General features: G+C 41.4%; 2 protein-coding genes across 3 annotated transcripts in view; one reads left to right on the forward strand and one right to left on the reverse strand.

The window, feature by feature from the left end:
* The first annotated feature begins 56 nt into the window (after positions 1-56).
* On the forward strand, positions 57-7,668 carry tmem127 (transmembrane protein 127). Its single transcript, XM_072266376.1, has 3 exons — positions 57-420; positions 4,249-4,413; positions 5,132-7,668. Exons 1-3 carry the CDS (start codon positions 180-182, stop codon positions 5,437-5,439), a joined length of 714 nt encoding a protein of 237 aa, XP_072122477.1. The 5' UTR covers positions 57-179; the 3' UTR covers positions 5,440-7,668.
* Positions 6,484-23,565, reverse strand: part of ncaph (non-SMC condensin I complex, subunit H) — a 70,112-nt gene continuing 53,030 nt past the window's right edge. For both annotated transcript variants that reach the window (XM_072266373.1, XM_072266374.1), the window contains exons 13-18: positions 21,880-21,984; positions 21,614-21,778; positions 21,089-21,202; positions 19,686-19,765; positions 10,025-10,100; positions 6,484-9,804 (exon numbers count right to left, since the gene is read on the reverse strand). In XM_072266373.1, the coding sequence (XP_072122474.1) occupies positions 9,745-9,804; positions 10,025-10,100; positions 19,686-19,765; positions 21,089-21,202; positions 21,614-21,778; positions 21,880-21,984 (600 nt within the window). In that variant the 3' untranslated portion in view covers positions 6,484-9,744. The remainder of the gene's footprint in view (positions 9,805-10,024; positions 10,101-19,685; positions 19,766-21,088; positions 21,203-21,613; positions 21,779-21,879; positions 21,985-23,565) is intronic.

Consider the following 23,565-nt stretch of genomic DNA (forward strand, 5'->3'; position numbering starts at 1 on the left):
CTCGCGCCGGAGCGCCAATCGCAGGTCGGCTTTCGGCCCCCGCCCCGCCCTCAAACAGGCGTCACGTCCGGTGTCGGCGCTATCGGTTCCGCTGGGAACGCGGAGAGCTTGGCCGGTGCCGGCCGCCGATTACCGGGTCGGTCTTTCGCCATTATTCGCCCGGCGAGGAACGGGGAAACATGTACGGGCCGTCGGGGTCGGGTCTATCGGGGGCGCGCAGGCGACCCGGCGCCGGTGGCGCACTCCCCAAACACACGGAGCGGAGCTTGGCGTCGGCGGTACCCGGCGCGCTCTCGGTGACCGCCTTGTGCACGGCGCTGGCGGAGCCCGCCTGGCTGCGCGCCCACGGGGGCCTGTGCCAGCGACAGGAGCTCGGCGTGGCCGATGTCCTGGGCAACTTGGATTCGGCTCTGCTGGAAGGTAATGGGATGGGAGAGGCTGGCGGGCTATCTGCTCACTGACGGTGTCTTTGTGCCCCGGACTATGGAGATCTCATTTCCCGCTGCTCCCTCTCTCCCCGATCGCTTCACCATTAAGATGTTTCACCTTCGCTATTTTTGTATACAAATCTCTTGTACCCAAGAATTATTAGTAATAATTATCAAGTTATCTATCATTAACAGTCCTCTGCAGTCTTGTGCATAGAAATTCAGATTCTGTGACTGAAGAAGTTCCTTCTCTTCTCCATCCTGAACATCAAACTATTTGGAGACTGCAAGCTTTGGTTGTAAATGCCCCAAGCTAGGTGAAACTTAATCCCAACATCTATCCTTTTGAACTCGGTATGAGTTTTATACTTTTTTTTAATGTGCTGGAACCTCATTCTTCTATTCTCTGGAGAAAATAAGGTTGGTCTGTTTAACTCCTGTCAAAAGAACAATACCCAACGATTCCGTGAATAATCTGTTGAATCTTTATGACAGTCCCTTGTTTTGTGTGTCCTTAAATAGCCCAGACCACCAGACAATTGGTGGTGTTGGGTCCCTGTGTAATTGCAGAAAGACCTCTTTGCTGTTGCTCTGAATAGGGACAAAGGGCAACAGGCCACCTGCCTTCCAAATCGCTTGCTGTGCCTCTATGTTAATTTTTGTGATTTCTAAAGCTTATTTTTAAATGCTTACTTATTTCCGCCCCTCATTCACCCAGGGCCTGTGTTTTCCACTATTTCTGGGAAATGTATAAAATTATGTGGGTCCTGGATTACTGATGAAAGACCAAACTACTGAAGAAGAAGGGACAGATATTTAAAATAATTCTCAGAATTTGTTTCATCCAGCATATTTAGGGTCTGGAACTCACTATTGAAAACTAAGTACCCCATCACATTTAAAAATAATAAGTATTTGAAGAGCTATGATCCATAAGGCGATGAACCAGATGTTGGAAGGTTCAATTTATCTAGGTCGCATTTTTTCAATAGAGTTTGGAATGTAGCTCATTTACCCAGCTACATGTACTTGTGTTTCACAAATTTGAGTTTTCTTTCGTAGTAACCAAAAAGGCTAATGAGGGCAGGGTGGTAGATATAGTTTGCCTGGACTTCTGTGAGGCCTTTGAGGTTCCACATGATAGGCCGCTATGAAAAGTTAGATCAAGTGGCATCCAAAGGGATCTGGCTGATTGGAAACAGCCCCATCGATCTTCTGACTTCATTCTCTGAGGCCGATGTTAAGAGCATCCTTCAGGAGGGTGAACCCACGGAAAGCATCCAGCCCAAATGGTGTACCTGGCCAAGTACAAAAGATATGCACTGATCAACTGGCTGGAGTGTCCACTGAGATCTTTAATCTGTCACTTCAGCAGTCTGAGGTCCACACCTGTTTCAAACAGGCTTCATTTATACTGGTGCTTAAGAAGAACAGGGTTAGCTGCCTCAATGACTTTCACCCAGTGAAACTTACATACAGTGATGACATGGTTTGAGAGATTCGTGATGAAACATATCAACTCCTGCCTGAGAAGCAACTTGGATCTGCTCCAATTTGCCTACTGGCACGACAGATTCACAGCAGATGCCATTTTGTTGGCTCTTCACTCAACCATGGAACATCTGGACAGCAAAGATGCATATATCAGGATGCTCTTTCTCCACAACAGCCCGGCATTCAATACTGTCATCTGCTCCAAACTAATGAATAAGCTTCAAGATCTTTACCTTAATACCTCCCTGTGCGATTATTGATTTCCTCACTTGCAGCCCCATGCAGTTCAGATTGGCAGCATCCTCAGTGATCTCCATCAGCACAGACTGGTGCACCACAGGACTGTGTGCTTAGCCCCCTGCTCTACTCACTTTATACTTATGACTGTGTAGCTAAGCACAGTTCCAGTGCTATATTTAAGTTTGTGGATGATCACTGCCATTGACCAAATCAAAGGTGGTAATGAATCAGCATATAGGAGGGAGATGGAAAATCCGACTGAGTGGTGCCACAACAACAACTTCTTCCTCAATGCCAGCAAGACAAAGGAGCTGATTATTGACTTCAGGAGGAGGAAACCAGAGGTCTATAAGCTAGTCCTCACCAGGGGATCAGAGGTAGAGAGGATCAGCAACTTTAAGTTCCTCAGTGTTATTATTTCAGAGGGCCTTTCCAAGTGCAATTACACAGAAAGCATGACCCCACCTCTACTTCCTTAAAAGTTTGCAAATATTTGCCATGACATCTGAAACTTTGATAAACCTCTGGAGAGTATATTTACTGGCTACATCACAGCCTGGTATGGAAACACCAATGCCCTTGAGTGGAAAATCCTACAAGATTAGTGAATACGGCCCAGTCCATTATGAGTATACCCTCCCCACAACTGGACACATTTACACATTGTCACAGGAAACCAGCATCAATCGTCACAGATCCCCACCACCAATGTCATTTTCTCTTTTCACTGCTACCATCAGGAAGAAGGTACAAAAGTGTCAGGACTCACACCACCGGGTTCCAAGTTTACCCGGCAACCGTCAGGCTCTTAAACCATAGGGGATGACTTCACTTGCCTCAGCACTGAATCGTTCCCACAACCAAGGACTCTTCATCTCATGATCCTGATTCTTAAGTTTTTTTTTTGCTTTCTCTTTGTAGTTGTAGTTTGTTTTCCTTTGCACACTGGTTGTCTGCTCTGTTGGTGCAGTCTTTTATTGATTCTGATTATTGGATTTATTGAGTATACATGCAAAAAATGAATTTTGGTGACATATATATACTTTTATAGTAAATTTACTTTCATGCTAGGAAGGAGCGTGTGATGGTAGAAAGTTGTTTTTTCAGACCGGAGGCTCATAACTAATGGTGTTCTCCAGGGTTTGGTACTGGAATCAATGCTATTTGTCATCTATATTAATGATCTGGATGAAAATTTACATATGCTTAATAAGTTTGCAAATGACACAATAATTGGTGACATAGACAGTGAAGGTGGTATCAGAAATTACAAAGTATCTTTGATCAGCTAGATAAGTGGACCAATGAAGGTTTAATTTAGATAAGTGCGAAATGTTGCCTTTTGGGAAATGAGGATAGGACTTTCACAGTAAATGGTAGGGCTTTAGGGAGAACAGAGGTACCTAGGATTACAAGTACATGGTTCCCTGAAAGTGTTGTTACAGGGTGGTGAAGTCTTTTTGGCACACTTGCCTTCGTTAGTCAGGGTATCTGAGTATATAAGTTGTTCAAGACGTTGGTGGGGCCATATCTGGAATACCATGCTCAGTTTTGGTCACCCTGCAATAGGAAAGTTGCCAGTAAAGCGTGCACGGGAGGTTTACAGGATGTTGCTGAAACTTGAGGGACTGGTTTACAAAGAGGATTTCAGCAGGTGAGGTCTTTATTCGTTGGAGTGTAGGAGAATTGAGGGGCATTTCTTATAGAGGTGTTAAAATCATGAGGGGCAGATATGGTGAATGTTTACTCTTTGGGGAATTCAAAGTTAGAGAACATAGTTTTAAGGCAAGGGGAGAGAAAATTATCATGAATCTGAAAGGTAACTTTTTCACTCAGAAGGTGGTCAGTGTACAGAGTGAGCTGCCAAAAGAAATGGTTGAGCAGGTGTCTGCAAGTCTAAAGTAATATGGACTAATTCCCAAATTTAAAATAGCACCAATTGCTTAATCGTGAAATTAGTTATAAATGAATGTCAAAAAGGATGTAGTTTTCAAATTATTTTTATTCTTGATATTTCTATGGAAGATTATTTTGCTTATTTTTGTTGTCTTGCATGTGGAGATTAACTCACTTTCATTTTCTACAGAATATTGTATGAATTCTCAGACTGTGCTGCTTCTGCGGGTCATTGGTGCCTTCTGTTTCCTGGGGATTATTTGCAGTTTGTCAGCCTTTTTACTTGATGTGTTTGGACCAAAACACCCAGCACTGAAGATTACCCGCAGATATGCATTTGCACATATTCTCACAGGTCTGTTGAAGCGAAACTACGAATTTTTACATTTACCGAAGTAGGGTGTGGCTTTATTTTTGATTCTTGCACAATCATTTTGAAAGTGAAACAAAAGCAAATAGTGTAGATGCTGCACACACTGTGAACATATTTAAAGTAAGATGTGCTCAGGAACTCTGATGGTGAATTGTTAAATAATCAGTACGTTACGGAGAGCTGATATCGTCCTTGATCACATGATGATTTTTCAATTCGACATGGTAGTATAGCACAACGCTTTCCAGTACCAGCGACCCTGGTTCAGTTCCCACTGCTGTTTGTAAGGAGTTTGTACATGCTCTCCATGACTACATGGGTTTCTTCTGGGCGCTCCGGTTTCTTGCCACAGTCCTAAGATGTACCAGTTGGTAGGTTAATTGGTCATTGTGATTAGGCTCGGGTTAAATCGGGTTGCTGGGCAGTGTAGCTCGAAGGACCGATTCCACACAGAATCTCGATAAATAAATATTAACACGCAGTGCAAATTCCCACCATCACTATGATAATAGGGAGTGGTTAAGGCTGTTTGAGTACCATAGAGTAAATTATCTTTAGGATATTCCCTCAATTACAAACATTGAATAAGAAGCTTGTTATCGTCTTTAGTATAGTCAGAACACTGCTTTGTTGTGAGAGTTACAGGGGATGTAACATGTCTGTTTCATGCTGCACTCACTGGCTTTCTTTATTATTACAGTTCTCCAATGTGCCACGGTGATAGGGTTCTGCTACTGGGCATCAGAGCTGATCTTAGCACTTCAGCAGCAACACAAGAAATATCATGGCTCTCGTGTCTACGTGACCTTTGCAGTCAGCTTTTATTTGGTGGCAGGAGCTGGAGGAGCATCCATCTTAGCAACAGCTGCTAACCTCTTGCGACACTACCCAACAGAAGAAGAAGAACAAGCTCTGGAACTGCTCTCAGAAATGGAAGAGAACGAACCATATCCAGTGGAATATGAGATTGTTAATCAGTTCCAACCTCCCCCTGCATACACACCTTGATTAGCAGGACATATTACAATTTTTCACTTTTAAGTCTATCATCATTTGATTCTTTGAATTTGTACTTTACCTTAGTAGATTTTTAACTAGAGCAGCTGCCTCTCCTCTCTGACCACTTATCATTTGTGCAACTCAGCTTAAAGCTTGCTGGTAAAATGGAGGTCAGGAGCTGCAGTCATCTTAAAGTCAGATGTTTGCTGATTTTTCTGCTCCCTTGCTGTTCAAGGGATGATAGTAGCCTTCTGCAGGTGGGTGGGGGAGTTGCAAATCCTTCCATGTAAGTAAAATACATCTTCATAACTATTTAAAGAGGCAGTATCTTTTTAAACTAAATCTAAATTTGAAATGTAAATTTTAAGTTGTTTTCCCTCAGAGCTTTTAAACAAACTAAAGTTATGTTTCATTTCATAAGTAATTAACATGTTCAAATTATTTTAGAAGGATTTTAACTGGCAAATTTCTTGTATTAGACAAGGAAATTTTATTCTCATAGCTTATTGTCATCTATTCATTCTCACTGTACAGTGTCTTAATACTAGGAAATATTTTTTCATTCATTCAGTTGAAAAGTGCCAGTCCCAAGTTTAAGGGAACCTATCAACATTTGTTAGAGAGGGGTTACTAGACAAATCTATATTGTGAACAGCCAAGTGATTTATATAAGATTGTGCTTCTGACTACATAATATTCAAAGTTTGATCGTCATTGGTAGAAGCCTATTACCCTTTCCTAATGTCACAAAGATAGAAAAAGCACTTTATTAGATTGGGTTTAGAAATGATTTTAAAATCTTGCATTTATACAGCACCTTCTAACATAGCAAACATTCAATGCGCCTTGCATCAAAAGATAAAATTGGTCAAATAACGAAGGAAGATGAAGAGGTAAAGTGGAAAAGTTAAGTGGGAGAATTTCATTTTCTTTCAATTCACACAAACCTTGACAGAGATGTTTTGATACACAGGTTTTTGTACATCAGTTGATGTGAAAAAATATCAACATTGTTCACCTCAAACATTTGATTCTGATATCAAAAGTTTATTAGTTTAATGAATGTAATGTGAAGATATACAATGGGACCCATCTGATACAGAAATATTAATGAGGCTCAAGTGAAATAGGAATTTAATCATGCTACTTTTTAATCAATTGTTTTACCAGTTAACTATGAAATAAATTTTACATTAGAATTATGATGACTGATCAATTATATTTGTTTTCCAATATAAGCAATCTCTCAATTAATTTGGATATCAAGAATCTTACGAAGTCATATGTAAATCCAAAAAGCCTAGTGCTTCTTTACCAAGAAGTGGTGCACTCACTAAAGTGCAGTAACCTTAATCCTACAAGAAGAGTGAGCCTTTGGTTTTAGGGGGTCCAAATGGAAATAACTGTTTTGACAAAGAAGTTATTTCAGTCACTGATGTCGGTAGTTTATATACTAAATGCAACTTGTCTTTTAATAGAAAATGTGCTCTCATCTCAAAAACTTCTGTTTTCTCTCTATATAGTTAACCAAAGCTACTCCCTGGTGGATTTTTAGCAGTGTCTGCTGTCAATTCTTGGTTGTTCCCATTATGCATTAAGCCAGTAAAGGATGCTGGAAGAGAAAATGCAGACAAGGGAAGAGCTATTTTTCAAGCCTAGCTCCACCACATTATTCAAAGCCTTTTTAAAAATAATTTCAGCCACTGTATACATTAAAAGTTGGAACAATGTTAGTTAAGAGAGCTTAGTCAACATAAAATTGTAATCAATGTGGAATTTCTGATGGGATACAAAACCACCATTTTCAAAAGCACATTTAGTGCCAGTCTAATAGAGCTGAGTCATGATTCAGTAGCACAGCATATAAACAAGTTGAGAGAAGTGGATTCTCCAGCTAGGAAGCCAGTGTAACAGTTAGCAAATTAAGGACAGCAAGAAGTTTCACAAAATTTTGACTAGCAAAGGCAAAATTACTCAACAAAATTATATTAATATAGAATCAGTGCCAAATCTATTTCACACAGTATGGAAAATAAATGGACCAGAGACTAAAAGCTTCTGACGCATTCTACTGTGGAAACATTGGAAGAAGCTTACATTTGTAAAGCTGATGACTTGTAATAAATGTTGAATGTTGAGCCATGATGAGTGGCTTTTGTCATTACAAGCAATTCTGTAAATCCAATGCCTGTGTTAATGTTCATATCTTTAGAAATAAACTTTTCAAAGTGTAATTTAGATCCTTCCATTTGAAATCATTGAGCAAAGTAACTGTTCAGACTGGATATAGCTCAAGTGCACTCAATTGAGCCCATCTTCTGGTAAACATTCTGTTCCGTTAATGTAGCTATTTTGTGGTAAATATGTAGCAGAAAGCATCATCGATTGGAACCTATCTCTAGAGCACAGTTGAGAAAGATTATGTAGTTTCCTGTGAAATGCCACCAAGAAAAATGCACCTAAACAAAGTTATTTATATTACATTGTTTACTCTAGTGATATTCCCAAGTAATGAAGTACTGAGGAAATACTTTATTCACCATTGTATGTATGGAAATGGAAACAGAAATTGTTACTGCATGAACAAAGGTGATGGACTTGAACAGGATAAATACTAGTCAGTGCAAAACTGTGTGGGGAAGTTTTTGGCTCACTTAAATGAGCAGGCAGAACTGAAATTCAGTGACCTCAAGCCACAGGTTTACTTGAATTTTCTTCTTTTAAAATCACAAGGAAAATACACAAAGAAGTGGCAGATAGAACATTGTCTGTGGAAGTTTATGGTTATGTACTTTGGTAAAAGGAATAAAGGTGTCTATACTGTTTTCTAAATGGGGAGCAAATTCAGAAGTTGGAGGTGAAAAGGGTCTTGAGAGTCAAAGTGCAGGGTTAACTTGCAGGTTGATTCAGTAGTAAAGGAGGCAAATGCAATGTTAATAATTCATCTTGGGAGGACAAGGATGTAATGGTGAGGCTTTATAAGGGATTGGTTGGTCTGCATTGGGATAATTGTACGCTGTTTGGGTCCATGTCTCAAGAAAGGATGTGCTGGTATTAGAGTGTCCAGATGAGATTTACAAGAATGATCCCAGGAACAAAAAGGTTTATTTATTTGTGTGTTTGTTTATTTAAGAGATACAGCATGGAACCTTCCAGCCCGATGAGCTGCACTGCCCAGCAAACCACCTATTTAATTGTAGCCTAATCAATGACCAATTAACCTACTAACTAGAACATCTTTGGAATATGGGAGGAAACCCCCATGTGTTCACGGGAAGGATGTACAAGCTCCTTATAGTATCAGAACCGAACTCTGAACTACAAGTGTCACACTAACCACTACACTACCATGGTACCCTAATGTATTTGATCACTCTTGGACTGCACTTCCTGGAGTTTAGAAGAGTGTGGCGGGATCTCATTGAAACCTATTGAATAGTCAAAGGCCAAGATTGCGAGGAAGTAGTGGGAGAATCTAGGACCAGAGGGCACAGCCTCAGAGTAGGACGTCCCTTTAGAACAGAGGTGAGGAATTTCTTTAGCCAGATGGTGGTGAATCTGTAATTCATTCCCACAGATGGCTGCAGAGACCAAGTCATTGGATATATTTAAAGTGAATACTGATAGGTTCTTAAGTAGTGAGAGTGTTATAGGTCATGGAGGGAAGGCAGGAGAATGGGGTTGAGAGGAAAAATAAATCAGTCATGTTGCAGCAGACTCAACGGGCTGAGGAGCTTAATTCTGCTCCTGTGCCTTAGGGTCTTATGAATATTATTTGGTAAGGTATATAACCCATTGTTTATAATTATTTTACAAGATTGAATAATAATCAAAATTAAAATGTCTTGAAGTAACAGTAGATAGATCAGAGGTACAAATAATTTATTCATAAGAAAATTCTTATTCTGCCAAAGGAGTATGGGTTTAGCTATTTTCAAATAAAAAGTATAGTTGCAAGATCAGTAAATTCTCAATTGCTTTTCTAAATACACTTCTGAAAAGTAGTAAGTAAAAAAAAAATTTTTGACCACATAAGCCCTTGTGCAAGCATTGGCTCCACACATTTGGTTCCATTTAACAATGAAGCCAAGCATGCAAATAGCAACCAATACTCTCACATATATTTAGTATTAATGGATAAAAACACACTTCTCTCCAATGTCTCAAAAGGAATCCATGATGCAAGATTTACTACAACAAGAAATTGAGGTAATGTTAAATCCTGACACAAGGCTCACTATCACAAGTAAACATTTACAAATATATGTACAATTTCTTCAAATGCTTACATATATATGTACAAACAAAATAGCTTCAGATTCCCTGTTTGATAAAAACATCTGATAAATCCTCTTTCCCTTTGATTTCGAGGTTCTGGAAAATAATAAATATGGAATTGTCAAACTTTATCCAGCCACATTTGCCCATCCAGTATTAACCAAACCTTCACCCAACCCAACCGATATCTGTGCCTTAGAATCACAAGGTTCTTGGCTTTCCAGCCCATCACCTCTAAACTATAAGGGTTGAATCTATACTTTAGGATGAATATTCAGTTACGCATGTAGCACCGAATGGAATATTATATACATACCTTTTCATTGGCCAAGTGCAATAAACAGGCAAATGCCATGGGAACTGACAAGTTCTTGGCCAATGCATTTGGTAACCTGCAGACAAAATAATAAAACAAACATGAGCACAATAATTACACCGACCGCATATATATAAAATAATGTCATAGAATCATAGCCATACAGCACAGAAACTGGCCTTTAGCCCACAACTGATCATTAAGTACCCAATCAGTACTCATGTTATTGAACAGGTACTTGGCAGATAGGCTCTTAATGCCTTGGCAACTCAAGATGCTTTCCAAATGATATGAAAGTGTCACCCTCTTAGGCAGCACATTGCAGATTTCAAACACCCAACAGATGAAAATAATCATCTATAGATAACTTTGAACCTCTTACTGCTTGCCACAATCTTATCCTGTTTAACCTTAGGCATTTCTATTATGGAAATATAACATAGTTTATATATTTATATAATTTATAGAATATGCTAGAGCTTCCCACTATTCACCATAGCTATGCCCCACCCACAATCTCTGTCAACTAACTCAACACTATCCTTGTGAATCTCCTGTGCATCTGCTCCAATCCAGGATTGCCCACAATACTCCAGGTACTTTATGGTTTAAACATTGTGCAATAATCTCTGTTTCTATGCATCCCTTCGTCAACGGAAACATAAAGGCAAATATCTCTCAGGGAACAAGAGGTGGGGTGCTCAGTAACTGAATTAGCAATGGGAGACTGCTTTGGGTCCAGTGACCACATTTCTGTTAGTTTCAAAATAGTCAAGGAAAAGGATGAAACGTCCATGAGCCAGGACCCCAAATTTGGGCCACTGGTACCATCTGGGGGGAATAATTCTTGTAGTGACTTTTGGCAAAGTATACACCCCTAGTGCCAGAAAATATGTGATAGCATTGCAGCGGTGGTAGCTTTCTATTAAGAAGCAGTGTATCATACACTGGAAAACATCAAAAGAAGATGATGACCATTTAGTTAGTCTTCAAGACTATGAATCCTGAAAAAACATTACTTGAAGCAGTCCAAGTGAGAAACTATGCCCCTATTTGAGACATTGCTAAAGAACTTGAAGAAAAAGAAATCCCGAGAATCTACTATCACCGAAAGTGTCGAAGCCTCTTCACCATGAAGAGAGACTTTGAGACTCTGGAAAGGAAAGCCGAGGGAAGCATTACTGATGGAGCTGGTGAGAATACCTGTACATCAAAAAGGCCAAGTAGGAGATCTTCATCAGAAGCAAGGGCGTATGATCAAATCTGCATTTTTTTGTAATAAGCTGAAATTTCTGAAGGACTCCAAGTCACGTGAAAAGCCTTACACAAGCTGTACAACTCAGAGCTGTCCAAACACTACAGGAATGTGCAACCCAAAAGGAAAATGGAAAGGTTCTAGCAGTAACAAGCAGAGACAAAGTTGCTGCAGAGGCCCACTATCATGTTTCATGCTATAAGGATTAAACCAGAATCAAGAAAAAGGAACCTGAATTAAAAAGAGAACAATGATGAAACAGATGGTGATGAAATGTATAAAAGGATTGAAAGGGAAGCCTATAAAGACCTTTTCAAGTATATCAGAACTGATATCACACCCAACAAGATGATTGTACAAGTCTCTTCTTTGGTCACGAAACTTGAATCCTTCATGCTATCTGGTGGAGCTACACTCCTCCAAGATTCTACAAGGAAGCACATTCGTAGGAAACCGGAATCTGAGCTGGGCAATTCAGTGGATATATTTCCAGATAACAAAGGAAAATTGTTAATGGTTCCTGAAAGTGTATCATTAAGGGACGTTGTCTTGGAAATTCAAACTATACAGAGGGAACTCAAAGTTTGAAGGGCCAAAGCAACCAATTTCAACAAGATCATAGATCAGATTTCATCACATATCACAGCAATCATTAGACAGGAGATGACTGTGTCTCCCTGGCCATTCCATCCATCTGATGTGAAAGACAGTGCTCATATCTCCACACTGGATCAACTAGAGCGGCTTCTTGTTGGACTGCTCACTGGAAATCCCGTCACCAAGACTCAAACACAGAAGGTCACTGTTCGGGTTCAGTCATTTAGTCAAGGCATAATATATGCTGTGACATGTGGTCAACATAAACCACCAAAGCACCTTCTACTTCCTTATGCAGTAAAAACACTGACGGGTAACACTGAGCTCATCCAAACACTGAACAGGCCCGGGCATGGGGTGTCTTACTCCCAACTTGAAGAGAACGACACTACTCTGTGTCTCCAAAAGCTAGCAACAGCCTCCAACCAGAGAATTGTACTTCCAGCCTCCATTCAAGTCTCATGTCTTCACCAATCTTGCATGGGACAATATCGAAGACTTGAGGAAACTCTCACTGGAAATGGTACATCACATAGAGTCAATGGCATAGTGGTACAGGCCAATTTTCTGCCAAGAGCTGAGCTTCCACACAGTGAGAAACTGAAGCAGGGATCAGTCACCATTGAGGACCAAGAACTGGAAGTATATGTAGCAGGTGTACGTGTGGGCCCACAGCCTCTCCCAGCCAGGGAACGTTGTGTCCAGGAAACCAAGGAAGCTGCTCTTCCTACCTGCAAGAAGAACCTGGTGTGGACACTTGCAAGGCAAACAGATCCAGAAAATCAGACAATCCCAAGCTGGACTGGTTTTAATATCAGCACCAGGGACCAAGAACCAATCTCACAAGATATTGCTGGGTATCTGCCAACCATCAATTCACCAGCCACAGAGTTGACCACAGTATTTGAAATCCTGAACCAATCAGAGCTAATCAGGAAGGAACTTCATCTAGAAACATAAAGCTACCATTGGTGCAATGTTATCACATGTTTTCTAACTCTAGAGATGAACACCTTGCCAAAAATCACTATGAGCATTATTCCCCTCAGATGGTACCGACCAGCCCTACTGGCTCACAGACTAATGTCCACAAGTTATAGTCCTGGTCTGGAACAGAGCCAACATAGAACATTAGGGAGCATCTAGCTGGTGTTGACTAGTTATTTAAAGGTAAAGGAACAATTGGCAAGTGGGAGGCTTTTAAAAGGGTTATGCAAAGGGGGCAGGGGTAGCACGTTCCTGTTAGAGTGAAGAGTAGACATAACAAGCTCAGGGAACCTTGGCTGACAAGAGATACAGGCTCTGGTAAGGAAAAGGAAGGAAACATACATGCATCACATTTAGGCAATAGGTTACGAATGAATTCCTCAACAAGTATGACCAGGCTTAAGGGCAAATAGAGGGAATGAGATGGATTTGGCAGGCAGTATTAAGCATAATCCCAAGTGTTTCTTCAGTTCTGTTAACACTAAAAGGGTGACTAAGCAAAGACTAGGTCCTCTTAAAGATCATCAGGGCCGCTTATGTGTGGAAGCGTGAAAGATGATTGAGATTTTTAATGTCTTTTTGATGCTTACGGAGGAGAATATCATGGATGTCAAAGAAATTAGGGAAATAAGTAGCGAAGTCTCAAATCTCAGATATATTATGAGAAGGGAAGGATTTGCAGCCTGGAAGCACAATACAATGGGCAAATCCCCAGGGTCAGACCAAGCGAATTTTAAGGGAGAATGACGCATCCATAGCTGATAAGGGAACTCAGACAACAAAAATTAGTGGGAAATTGAGGATCAGGAAGCTTTTAAAATCAACAGAAGGCAACTAAAAGAGCCAAAAGGAGAGAAAAGTTGAAATATGAAGATAAGCTAGCTAACAAGATTAAAGAGGATACAAAACATTTTTCCAGGTAAATGTATGCAGAGTAAGTGAGAGGCGAGAGTATATATCATCATACCACTGGAAAATGACACTGGTTAGTAATAGGGGACAAAGAAATGGCAGACAAACTGAACATGTATTCTGCTTCAGTCTTCACTGTGGAAGACACTGGCAATATGCCAGAAATTTGAGTGTGTCAGGGCAGAAGTGAATGTGTCGTTGCTATTAGTTTCTTGAAAAGCCGAAAGGTCATCTGGATCAGATGGACTACACTCCAGGGTTCTGAAAGAGGGGGCTGAAGAGATTGCAAAGGTATTATTAGTGATCTTTCAAGAATCATTAGATTCTGGAATGGTTCCAGAGGAATAGAAAATAGCAAATGTCACTCTTTAAGGGAGGAAGACAGGAAAAAAAGGAAATTATAGTCCAGGTAGCTTGAACTCAGTGCATTGGAAAGATGCAGGATTCCATAATTTAGGACGTGGTTTTGGGGAACTTGGAAGCACATGATAAAATAGGCTAAAGGGGAAATCTTGCCTGACAAATCAGTTGGAATTCTTTGAGGAAATAAAGGCTGGATAGACAAGGAGAGACAGTAGGTCATTGGGTCATAAACACAAACAATTCTGCAGATGCTAGAAATCCAAAGCAATATGCACAAAATGCTGGCGGAACTCAGCATCTGTGGAAATGAATAAATAGTCAATGTTTCAGGCTAAGAACTTTTTTCAGTACTGTAAAAGAAGGGGGAAGGCGCCAGTAGTTTAAGTGCCACACTTGAGGCTGCTTAACAGGATAACAGCCCATGTTATTACAGGAAAAATACTAGCATGGACAGAAGATTGGCTGAATGGCAGGAGGCAAAGTAGGGAATAAAGGGTGAATAAAGAATGATGGCATGAACTTCGACTTCTCTAACTTCCACTAATGCCCCACCTCCCCCTCGTACCCCATCTGTTACTTATTTTTATACACACATTCTTTCTCTCACTCTCCTTTTTCTTCCTCTGTCCCTCTGAATATACCCCTTGCCCATCCTCTGGGTTCCCCCCCCCCTTGTCTTTCTTCCCGGACCTCGTGTCCCATGATCCTCTCGTATCCCTTTTGCCAATCACTTGTCCAGCTCTTGGCTCCATCCCTCCCCCTCCTGTCTTCTCCTATCATTTTGGATCTCCCCCTCCCCCTCCAACTTTCAAATCTCTTACTCACTCTTCCTTCAGTTAGTCCTGACGAAGGGTCTCGGCCTGAAACGTCGACTGCACCTCTTCCTAGAGATGCTGCCTGGCCTGCTGCGTTCACCAGCAACTTTGATGTGTATTGTAAGGAATAAAGGGGGCCTTTTCTGATTGGCTGCAGTGACTAATGGTGTTCTGCAGGGGTCAGCGTTAGGACCATTTCTTTTTACATTATATGTTAATGATTTGGATGACAGAATTGATGGCTTTGTGGCCATGTTCGTGGATAATATGAAGGTAGGTGGAAAGACAGGTAGTGATGAGACAGCAGGGAGTCTCCAGAAGGACTTAGACAGATTAGGAGAATGGGCAAAAGGGTGACAGATGGAAAAAGGAATGTTTATAGTCATGCACGTTGGAAGGACTAAAGGAATAGACTATTTTCTAAATGGGAAGAAAATACAAAAACCAGAGGTGCAAAGGGACTTGGGAGTCCTCGTACAGGATTCCCTAAAGTTTAACTTGCAGGTTGATGTCAGTGGTAAGGAAGGCAAATGCAATGTTAATTTTCATTTCAAGAGGACTAGAATATAAAGGGATGCAATGTTAAGGCTTTAGAAGACATTGGTCAGACTGCAAGGAGTGTTGTGTACAGTTTTGGAGCCCTTAAGTAGGAAAAGACGTGCTGACATTAGAGGGAGACATGCGGAAGTTCATGAAAATGATTCCAGGAAAAAGTTAACATATGAGGAGCCTTTAACGGCTCTGGACCTGGATCGCTGGAGTCTGAAGGGGGATCTCATTGAAATCAGTCAAATTCAATACACATGCTGGTGATAATAAACCTGATTCTGATTCTGAATATTTAAAGGCCAAGAAAAGATGGGTGTGGAGACGGTTTCCTAAAGTGAAGGAGTTTAGGACCAGAGGGTACAGCCTCAGAATAGAGGGACATCCATTTAGAACAGAGATAGGAGGAATTTCTTTAGCCAGAGGGTGGTGAATCTGTGGAATTCATTGCCAATAATGGATGTGGAAGGCCAGGTCATTAGTTATATTCAAAGCAGAGGTTGACCAGTTCTTGATTAGTCAAGAAAGGTTACGGGGAGAAAGCATAAGAATGAGATTGAAAGAGATAAATCAACCGTGATCGAATGGCACAGCAGACTCAATGGGCAGAATGGCCCAATTCTGTTCCTATGGGAGGCCAGGAAATAAATCATGGAGGCCCTTGTAGAGATATTTGCTTCCTCAATACCCAGTAGCGAAGTTCTTGCAGAGGGCGTTCCACTTTTTGAGAAGGGCAGCAAGGACATACCAAGGTTCGAGAGGACAATGAGCCTGACTTCAGTTATAGAGAAGTTACTGGAGGGAATTCTGAGGGACAAGGTGGAGCAACACTTGGATATTTGGGAGAAGTCAACAAGGTTTTGTGCATGGGAAGTCGTGTTTGATGAAACTGTTGCAGTTTTTCCAAAGAGGTTGAGGAATGGCAAATGGATTTCAACTGCGATAAATGTTTGGATAGTCAAACCAGTGAATGATGAATCAAACCATTGAAGGGCACCAATGAGTGTTGTAGAAGTGCACAATTCACAAGTAGACAGGATGGCTTTCATCATTCAGGGCACTGAGTTCAGCACCAGAGACATTATGTTGCAGTCATACAAGTCATTAGCAAGGCCGCATTTGGAGTATTATGTACCGCTTTAGTCAGTTATAGAAGAGACAATATCAACCTGGAAAGGGTGCAGAATAGATTCATGATGATGCTGCCTGGGCTAAAGGGCCTGAGTTGAGAGAGCTTAGTCACACTCGATCTTTATTCCCTGCAGTGCAGCAGAAAGAAGGGTGATACTCAGAAGTTTATTAAACCATGAAAGGTATGGATAATATAGACATTTATATTCTTTTCTCTGGGCTTGGGGGATTATGGGCTGAACACTGGAAACTTAAGAGGGAAATCAGAAAAGCTAAAAGAAGGCATGAGCTTGCTTTAGCTGTGAAGTGAAAGAAACGTCTAAGGGCTTCTTCAGATATATTATGAGCAAATGTTTAGCAGGGGACAAAATTAGTCCCTTGAAGATCAGTATGGTCATTATGCATGGAGCCAAAATAGATGGGCGAAACTGTAGATGGATTTTTTTGCTTCTGTATCTGAGAGATGGACATGGTCTACAGAGTTGAGGTAAAACAGCAGTGAGATCATGGACCATATATGGATTACAGAGAAGGAGGTGCTTCCTGTCAGAAATTGCAGGGGCCCTAGCAGAGATACTTAAAATGTTCTTGGCCACAGGTGAGGTGCTGGAGGATTACAGCAGTAGTCTCCAACCCACCGGGCCACAAAGCATATGCTACCGGGCTACGAGGAAACGATATGATTTGGCGATATGAAATGATATGAGGCAGCTGCACCTTTCCTCATTCCCTGTCACGCACTGTTGAACTTGAAATAACCTACCAAATCATACCAAGTAACACATAAAACCTAAAATAACACTAACATATAGTAAAAGCAGGAATGATATGATAAATACACAGCCTATATAAAGTAGAAAAAATGTATGTACAGTGTAGTTTCACTTAACGGAATCGGGAAGATTAAGCCAAAACCGATTTGTAGAAAAAAAAAATCGGCACGTACACGCATGCTCACACAGGTGCCCGCGCAAGGCTTCATGGTCATGGTAGTCTTTCTCAGGGTAAACTCAAGTGTCCCGGGATTTGACTGCTACTTTTGTCCCTTATTTGGGAGTGAGAAAGTTGGCAACCCTAACTGTAAAAGACATGTTGAGGTGAGTTTCACCCTACTTGAACACCCCCCCCACCCACCCCCCGGTCTGCAAGAATATTGTCAATATTAAACCGGTCCGTGGTGCAAAAAAGGTTGGGGACCCCTGGATTAGAGGATTGCTAATGTTGTTCCATTGGCTAAAAAATCTCTAAGAATAGGCCCGGAAATTATAGGCCAGTGAGCCTGACCTCAGTACTGGGCAAATTATTGGAAGATATTCTATAGACCCGATAGAGAAGTATTTAGGTAGACAGAGTCTGATTAGTGATGGTCAACATGGCTTTGTGCATGGTAGGTCCGTGTCTAACCCATCTTATAGTTTTCTGAGGTGGTTATCAGGAAAATTGATGAAGAAAAGGCAGTGAATATTGTCTACATGGACATTACTAAGGCCTTTGACAAAGTCCCACATGGGAAACTGCTCAAGAAGGTTCAGTCACTTGGTATTCTTGGGGGTCAGTGTGGACATGGTGGAGGATTACAAATACCTGGGGATACGAATTGACAATAAACTGGACTGGTCTAAGAACACTGAGGCTGTCTACAAGAAGGGTCAGAGCCGTCTCTATTCCCTGAGGAGACTGAGGTCCTTTAACATCTGCCGGATGATGCTGAGGATGTTCTACGAGTCTGTAGTGGCCAGTGCTTTCATGTCTGCTGTTGTGTGCTGGGGCAGCAGGCTGAGGGTAGCAGACACCAACAGAATCAATCATTCGTAAGGCCAGTGATGTTGTAGGGATGGAACTGGACTCTCTCACGGTGGTGTCTGAAAAGAGGATGCTGTCTAAGTTGCATGCCATCTTGGTCAATGTCTCCCATCCACTACATAATGTACTGAGTGGGCACAGGATTACTTTCAGCCAGAGACTCATTCCTCCGAGATGCAGCACAGAGCGTCATAGGAAGTCATTCCTGCCTGTGGCCATCAAACTTTACAACTCCTCCCTTGGAGAGTCAGACACCCTGAGCCGATAGGCTGGTCCTGGACTTATTTCATAATTTACTGGCATAATTTACATATTACTATTTAACTGTTTATGGTTCTATTACTATTTATTATTTATGGTGCAACTGTAACGAAAACCAATTTCCCCCGGAATCAATAAAGTATGACTATGACTATTCAGGATAAACTAGAAAATTGGATTTGACATTGGCTTTGCAGAAGCCAGATGGTTGCCTCTCTGACTGGAGGCCCATGACTAGTGGTGTGCCAGAGGGATCAGTGCTGGTCTGTTGTTGTTTGTCATCTATGCCTGAACTTGAAGACCTAAGTGACAGTGAAATGGTGAATATGTTAGGATTTTATTCTCTGGAGCACAGGAGAATGAAGGGAGATTTGATTGAGGTATACAAAATTATGAGGGGTATAGGTAGGAATGCAAGCGGGCTTTTTCCGGTGAGGTGGGGTGAGACTAAACTGTCATAGTCAAGGGTGAAAAGTGGAATATTTGAAGAGAACATGAGAGAGAACTTCTTCACCTAGGGCTGGTGAGAGTGTTGATTGAGCTGCCAGTGGCAGTGGTTGGTGTGGGTTCGATCTCAACATTTAAAAGTACATGGTATGGAGGGCTATGTTCCTGGTGCAGATTGATGGGTCTAGACAGTTTAATAGTTCGGTATGGACTAGCTGGGCCAAAGAGCCTATTCCTGTGCTGCAGTGCTCCATGACTCTATAAATGGGACTGTCAGGGAGGACGGAGCGGGCAGCATACACCAGTTGGACTAAAGGGCCTGTTTCTGTCCTGTGTTACTCTATCTCACAGTGATACGGAGACAAACACAGGTTGCACTTTAGAATAGTTAGCATAATGAAGTAAAATTCCTCCTTTGGAGCTGTATAATTTTATGATTCTAATCAATTGACTAATTAATTTCTCTTAATAATTATTCAAGAGCAAAATTATTCATAGAACAGTGCACGTTTTGGTTAGAACAATTTAAGATAAAAAAGCAAACCTTTTAAAGAGTTCCGTGGTAACAGCTGTTAAGCTTTGCTGTCCTTTCACTGTTACCTTTGGCTCTTCAGTTTCTTTATCCTAAATAATCAAACAGAAACGTGAGTGAATACAGTACTTGCTTTCAGAACATCGCATAACTTTACAGCCAATGAAGGGTTAGTGTTAATGTAATATAGACACAGAATACCAAAGCTGAATAATTGATGGATGAGGGACAAATATTGATACAGACACCTGGACAAACTGCTTCAAATTTGCAACAGACAAGATGCTGGAGGAATGCAGCATCTAAGGAGGGAAATAGTCAGTTTATGTTTAGGGCCAAGAACCTTCATCTGGACTAAATGACGTTGGGCTGATGGCCAGTATAAAGAAGTGGAGTGAGCAGGCAGATAGCAAGTCATTGGTAGGATCCAGGTGAGGAGGGGCGATAGGCAGATGGAGGAAGGGAGAGTGGACAGAAGCTGGGAGGAGGCTACAAGAGCTAAAGACCATAAGCCCATAAGATATAGGAGCAGAAGTAGGCCATTCAGCCCATCGAGTCTGCTCCATCATTCAATCATGGGCTGATCCATGATGGAATCTGATAAGAGGGAAGAGCATGGAACCAAATCAGGCTTGACCCGCAGTGAACCTCCAGCAGTTTGATTTTTGTTCCAGATTCCGGCACGTGCAGTGTCTTGTGTCTTCATTTGTCATAGGTGCAGTTGGGTTCAAGACGAGTTTCACCTGCTTCCAGTCATTACTCATTGAAGGAACACTGAATTTGTCAACTTTCAGTAAAATGCTCCCCTTCTACCCATTTTTTCCATCCTCCTGACCTATCCTGTTTACTCCCACATTCACCCCAGCACCCAGATCTTTCTCATCCTCTACCCACTCCTTCTGCCTATTACTCACAAACTTCCTCCACAGGTTCTACATCCCATCTGTGCTCCCAACCTCCCTCACTTGATTCCATCCCCACCCTCCAACTCCTATCGTGGCTACTTCCGCTCCGGCTTTCAGACCAGGTGAAGAGTCTTAACTGTCCATTTCCCTTCAACAGCTGCAGTCTGACCCACTTGAGTTCCTCCAGCATCTTGTGTGTCACTCTGGATTGTAGCTTCTCAGTCTCCTGTCTCCTCTCTGCTTCAAAAGAGTTCATTCAGGAAAGACAGCATCCCCATATGTCTTCTCTGAAAGATGCTTTTTCAGACAATGCACTGCAGTACTTCCTCAGCACTGCACTGGATTTTCAGCCTCAAACCTCTGACCTCAGACACACCTCTGACCTCTGACACACAACCCGAGTGCTGACAGCAACCAGCTCGTCAGAGGATTACCAAGACAGGGGTATTACAGATTCAGGGGATCAATTACTTTAAAATGTTTGCTAATCCCACTCAGCACATGCCTTACCTTTCCGTCAGAGACCGCTGCGTTTCCAGTAAGGAGTTCCCACATATTCTGTTTTAATCTCTTTACATCCATCATTTTTGCTGTTTTTGAATAATTCAATAGAATTTTGTTGACCTGTAAAAATTTCAAGCTAGAATCGTAAACTTTTGCATCTTGGAGCCAACCAAGTCTATTATTTCATTCAACTCAAAACCTGGTCTTGGATGAGAAGGAGCTTCCAGCTTTACCAATAGTTAACGATCCCAACACGGTGGGATCACTGCAAAATGATTAGAGACTACTAGTGACCAAGCTTGACATTTCTACTGTACACTCCTTCTCTAACTGTTATGAGTGACCCAGATGACCCAACCCAACACATTGTAGTACATACCCACAAAAACGTTTGCCACCAACACTTAATTTCCAGTGAAGGATCCGATAAGTCTATTTCTATTCCAAGCAAGCGTAATCTATTCTGTGTACTGTTCGATTACACTGCAACATTCCTTTATTTGTCTTTACTACAACCAGTTGCACACTTACTTTCTGGGGCTCTGCCACTAAGTTTTCTCCTCCATACGTTGTGATATCTGACCACTTTCTATCTTGCTCCAGGATATTCTCCTCCTGCTCCATTTCAGCATTAGCTCCGAACTCAAAGGAGTCATTCGCACCAACAAATCCATCATGCTCATCATCACTATCCATCTGTCACAAAAATAGAGGGGAACCAAGGAGTTTATTTCATAAGTAGATAACGTCAACTGCTCGAGAAAATTCCACAAAATGTGTTTGAGCAAAACACAAACCTCAGCTCTAGGGCAGAAATTCGAAGTGTCATTGGGATTGTTATAATCATATTCCCCAATTTTTTCATCTTGGTCAGAGACATTTTCTTTCACATTTGGCTTTATCTGTAAACAGACAATTTTAGTGAAAAATTTCAGACTGAACAAAACACACAAGTCAACAGAGGAAAATCAGAATCGGATTTAATATCACCAGCATATGTCGTGAAATTTGACAACTTTATGGCAGCAGAATAATGAAATAAATGATAAATAAAGATAGAGAAAAAAAACTGAGTTACATAAGTATGTATATCTCTATTAAATACTTAAGTTTTCTAGCAAGACAATGAACCCAAGCAAAAAGCCAAAGCTACACAGCAATGGCTTAAAAACAACAAAGTTAATGTCCTGGAGTAGCCAAGTCAGAGTCCAGACCTCAATCCAATTGAGAATTTGTGGCTGGGCTTGAAAAGGGCTGTTCACTTATGATCGCCATGCAATCTGACAGAATTTGAGCAGTTTTGTAAAGAAGAATGCGGAAAAATTGCAGTGCCCAGATGTACAAAGCTATCCACACAGACTGAAGACTGTAATTACTGCCAAAGGTGCATCTAGTAAATACTGACTTGAAGGGGGTGAATACTTATGCAATCAATTACTTTGTGTTTTATATTTGTAATTAATTTAGATTGTTTTGTAAAGATTAGTTCTCACTTTGACACGAAAGAGTCTTTTTCTGTTGATCAGTGTCAAAGAAGCCAAATTAAATCCACTGTGATTCAATGTTGTGAAACGATAAAACATGAGAACTTCCAAGAGGTGAATACTTTTTATGGGGTGTGTGTGTGTGTGTGTATCCTGGGTGATGGGGTCCTTAAATGATGGATCTCGCCTTTCTGAGGCATCGCCCTTTGAAAATGTCCTCGATTCTGGGGAAGCTCGTATCCATGATCGGGTCTGATGTTTGCAACCTTCTGCAACTTCTTCTGATCTTGAGTAATGGGTCTTTCATACCAGATAGTGATGCAATCAGTATGGTACAGAGCATTCCAACTAACTGCATCACCGTATGTACATCTCTGTACGGTACATCTATAGAAATTTGCTAATGTTTGGTAACACACCAAATCTCCTCAAATTCCTAATCATATATATCCACTTAGTAATTCTTCATAATTGCATCAATATGTTGGGCCCAGAATTGATCTTCAGATGTTGACACCCAGGAACTTGAAGCTCACCCTTTTCACTGCTGATCCCTCAGTGAGGACCAGTATGTGCTCCCTCAATTTCCCCTTCCTGACGTCCACAATCAGTTCCTTGGTCTTACTAATACTCGCCAGGAAGGGGTTCAGCCCGAAATGTCGACAGTACTTTTTTTTCCATAGATACTGCCTGAGTTCCTCCAGCATTTTGTGTGTGCTGCTCAGATTTCCAGCATCTGCAGATTTTCTGTGTGTTGAAACTGACATAGGTATTGCTGTTGTCCAGGTTGCTGAATGGACAGCCTGTGAGATTGCATCCACTGTAGACCTTTTGTGGTAGTACAGACTGCAGCGGGTCCAGGTCCTTGCTTAGGCAGGAGTTAATTCTCGTCGTGTCCCCCCTCTCAAAGCACTTCATCACAGTAGATGCAAGTGCAAATGAGTGATAGTCATTGAGGCAGCTCACTCTGCTCTTCCTGGAGACTGGTATGATTGGCAC

The sequence above is a fragment of the Mobula birostris genome, chromosome 8 (assembly GCF_030028105.1).
Source record: "Mobula birostris isolate sMobBir1 chromosome 8, sMobBir1.hap1, whole genome shotgun sequence".
Classification (NCBI taxonomy): Eukaryota; Metazoa; Chordata; class Chondrichthyes; order Myliobatiformes; family Myliobatidae; genus Mobula; species Mobula birostris.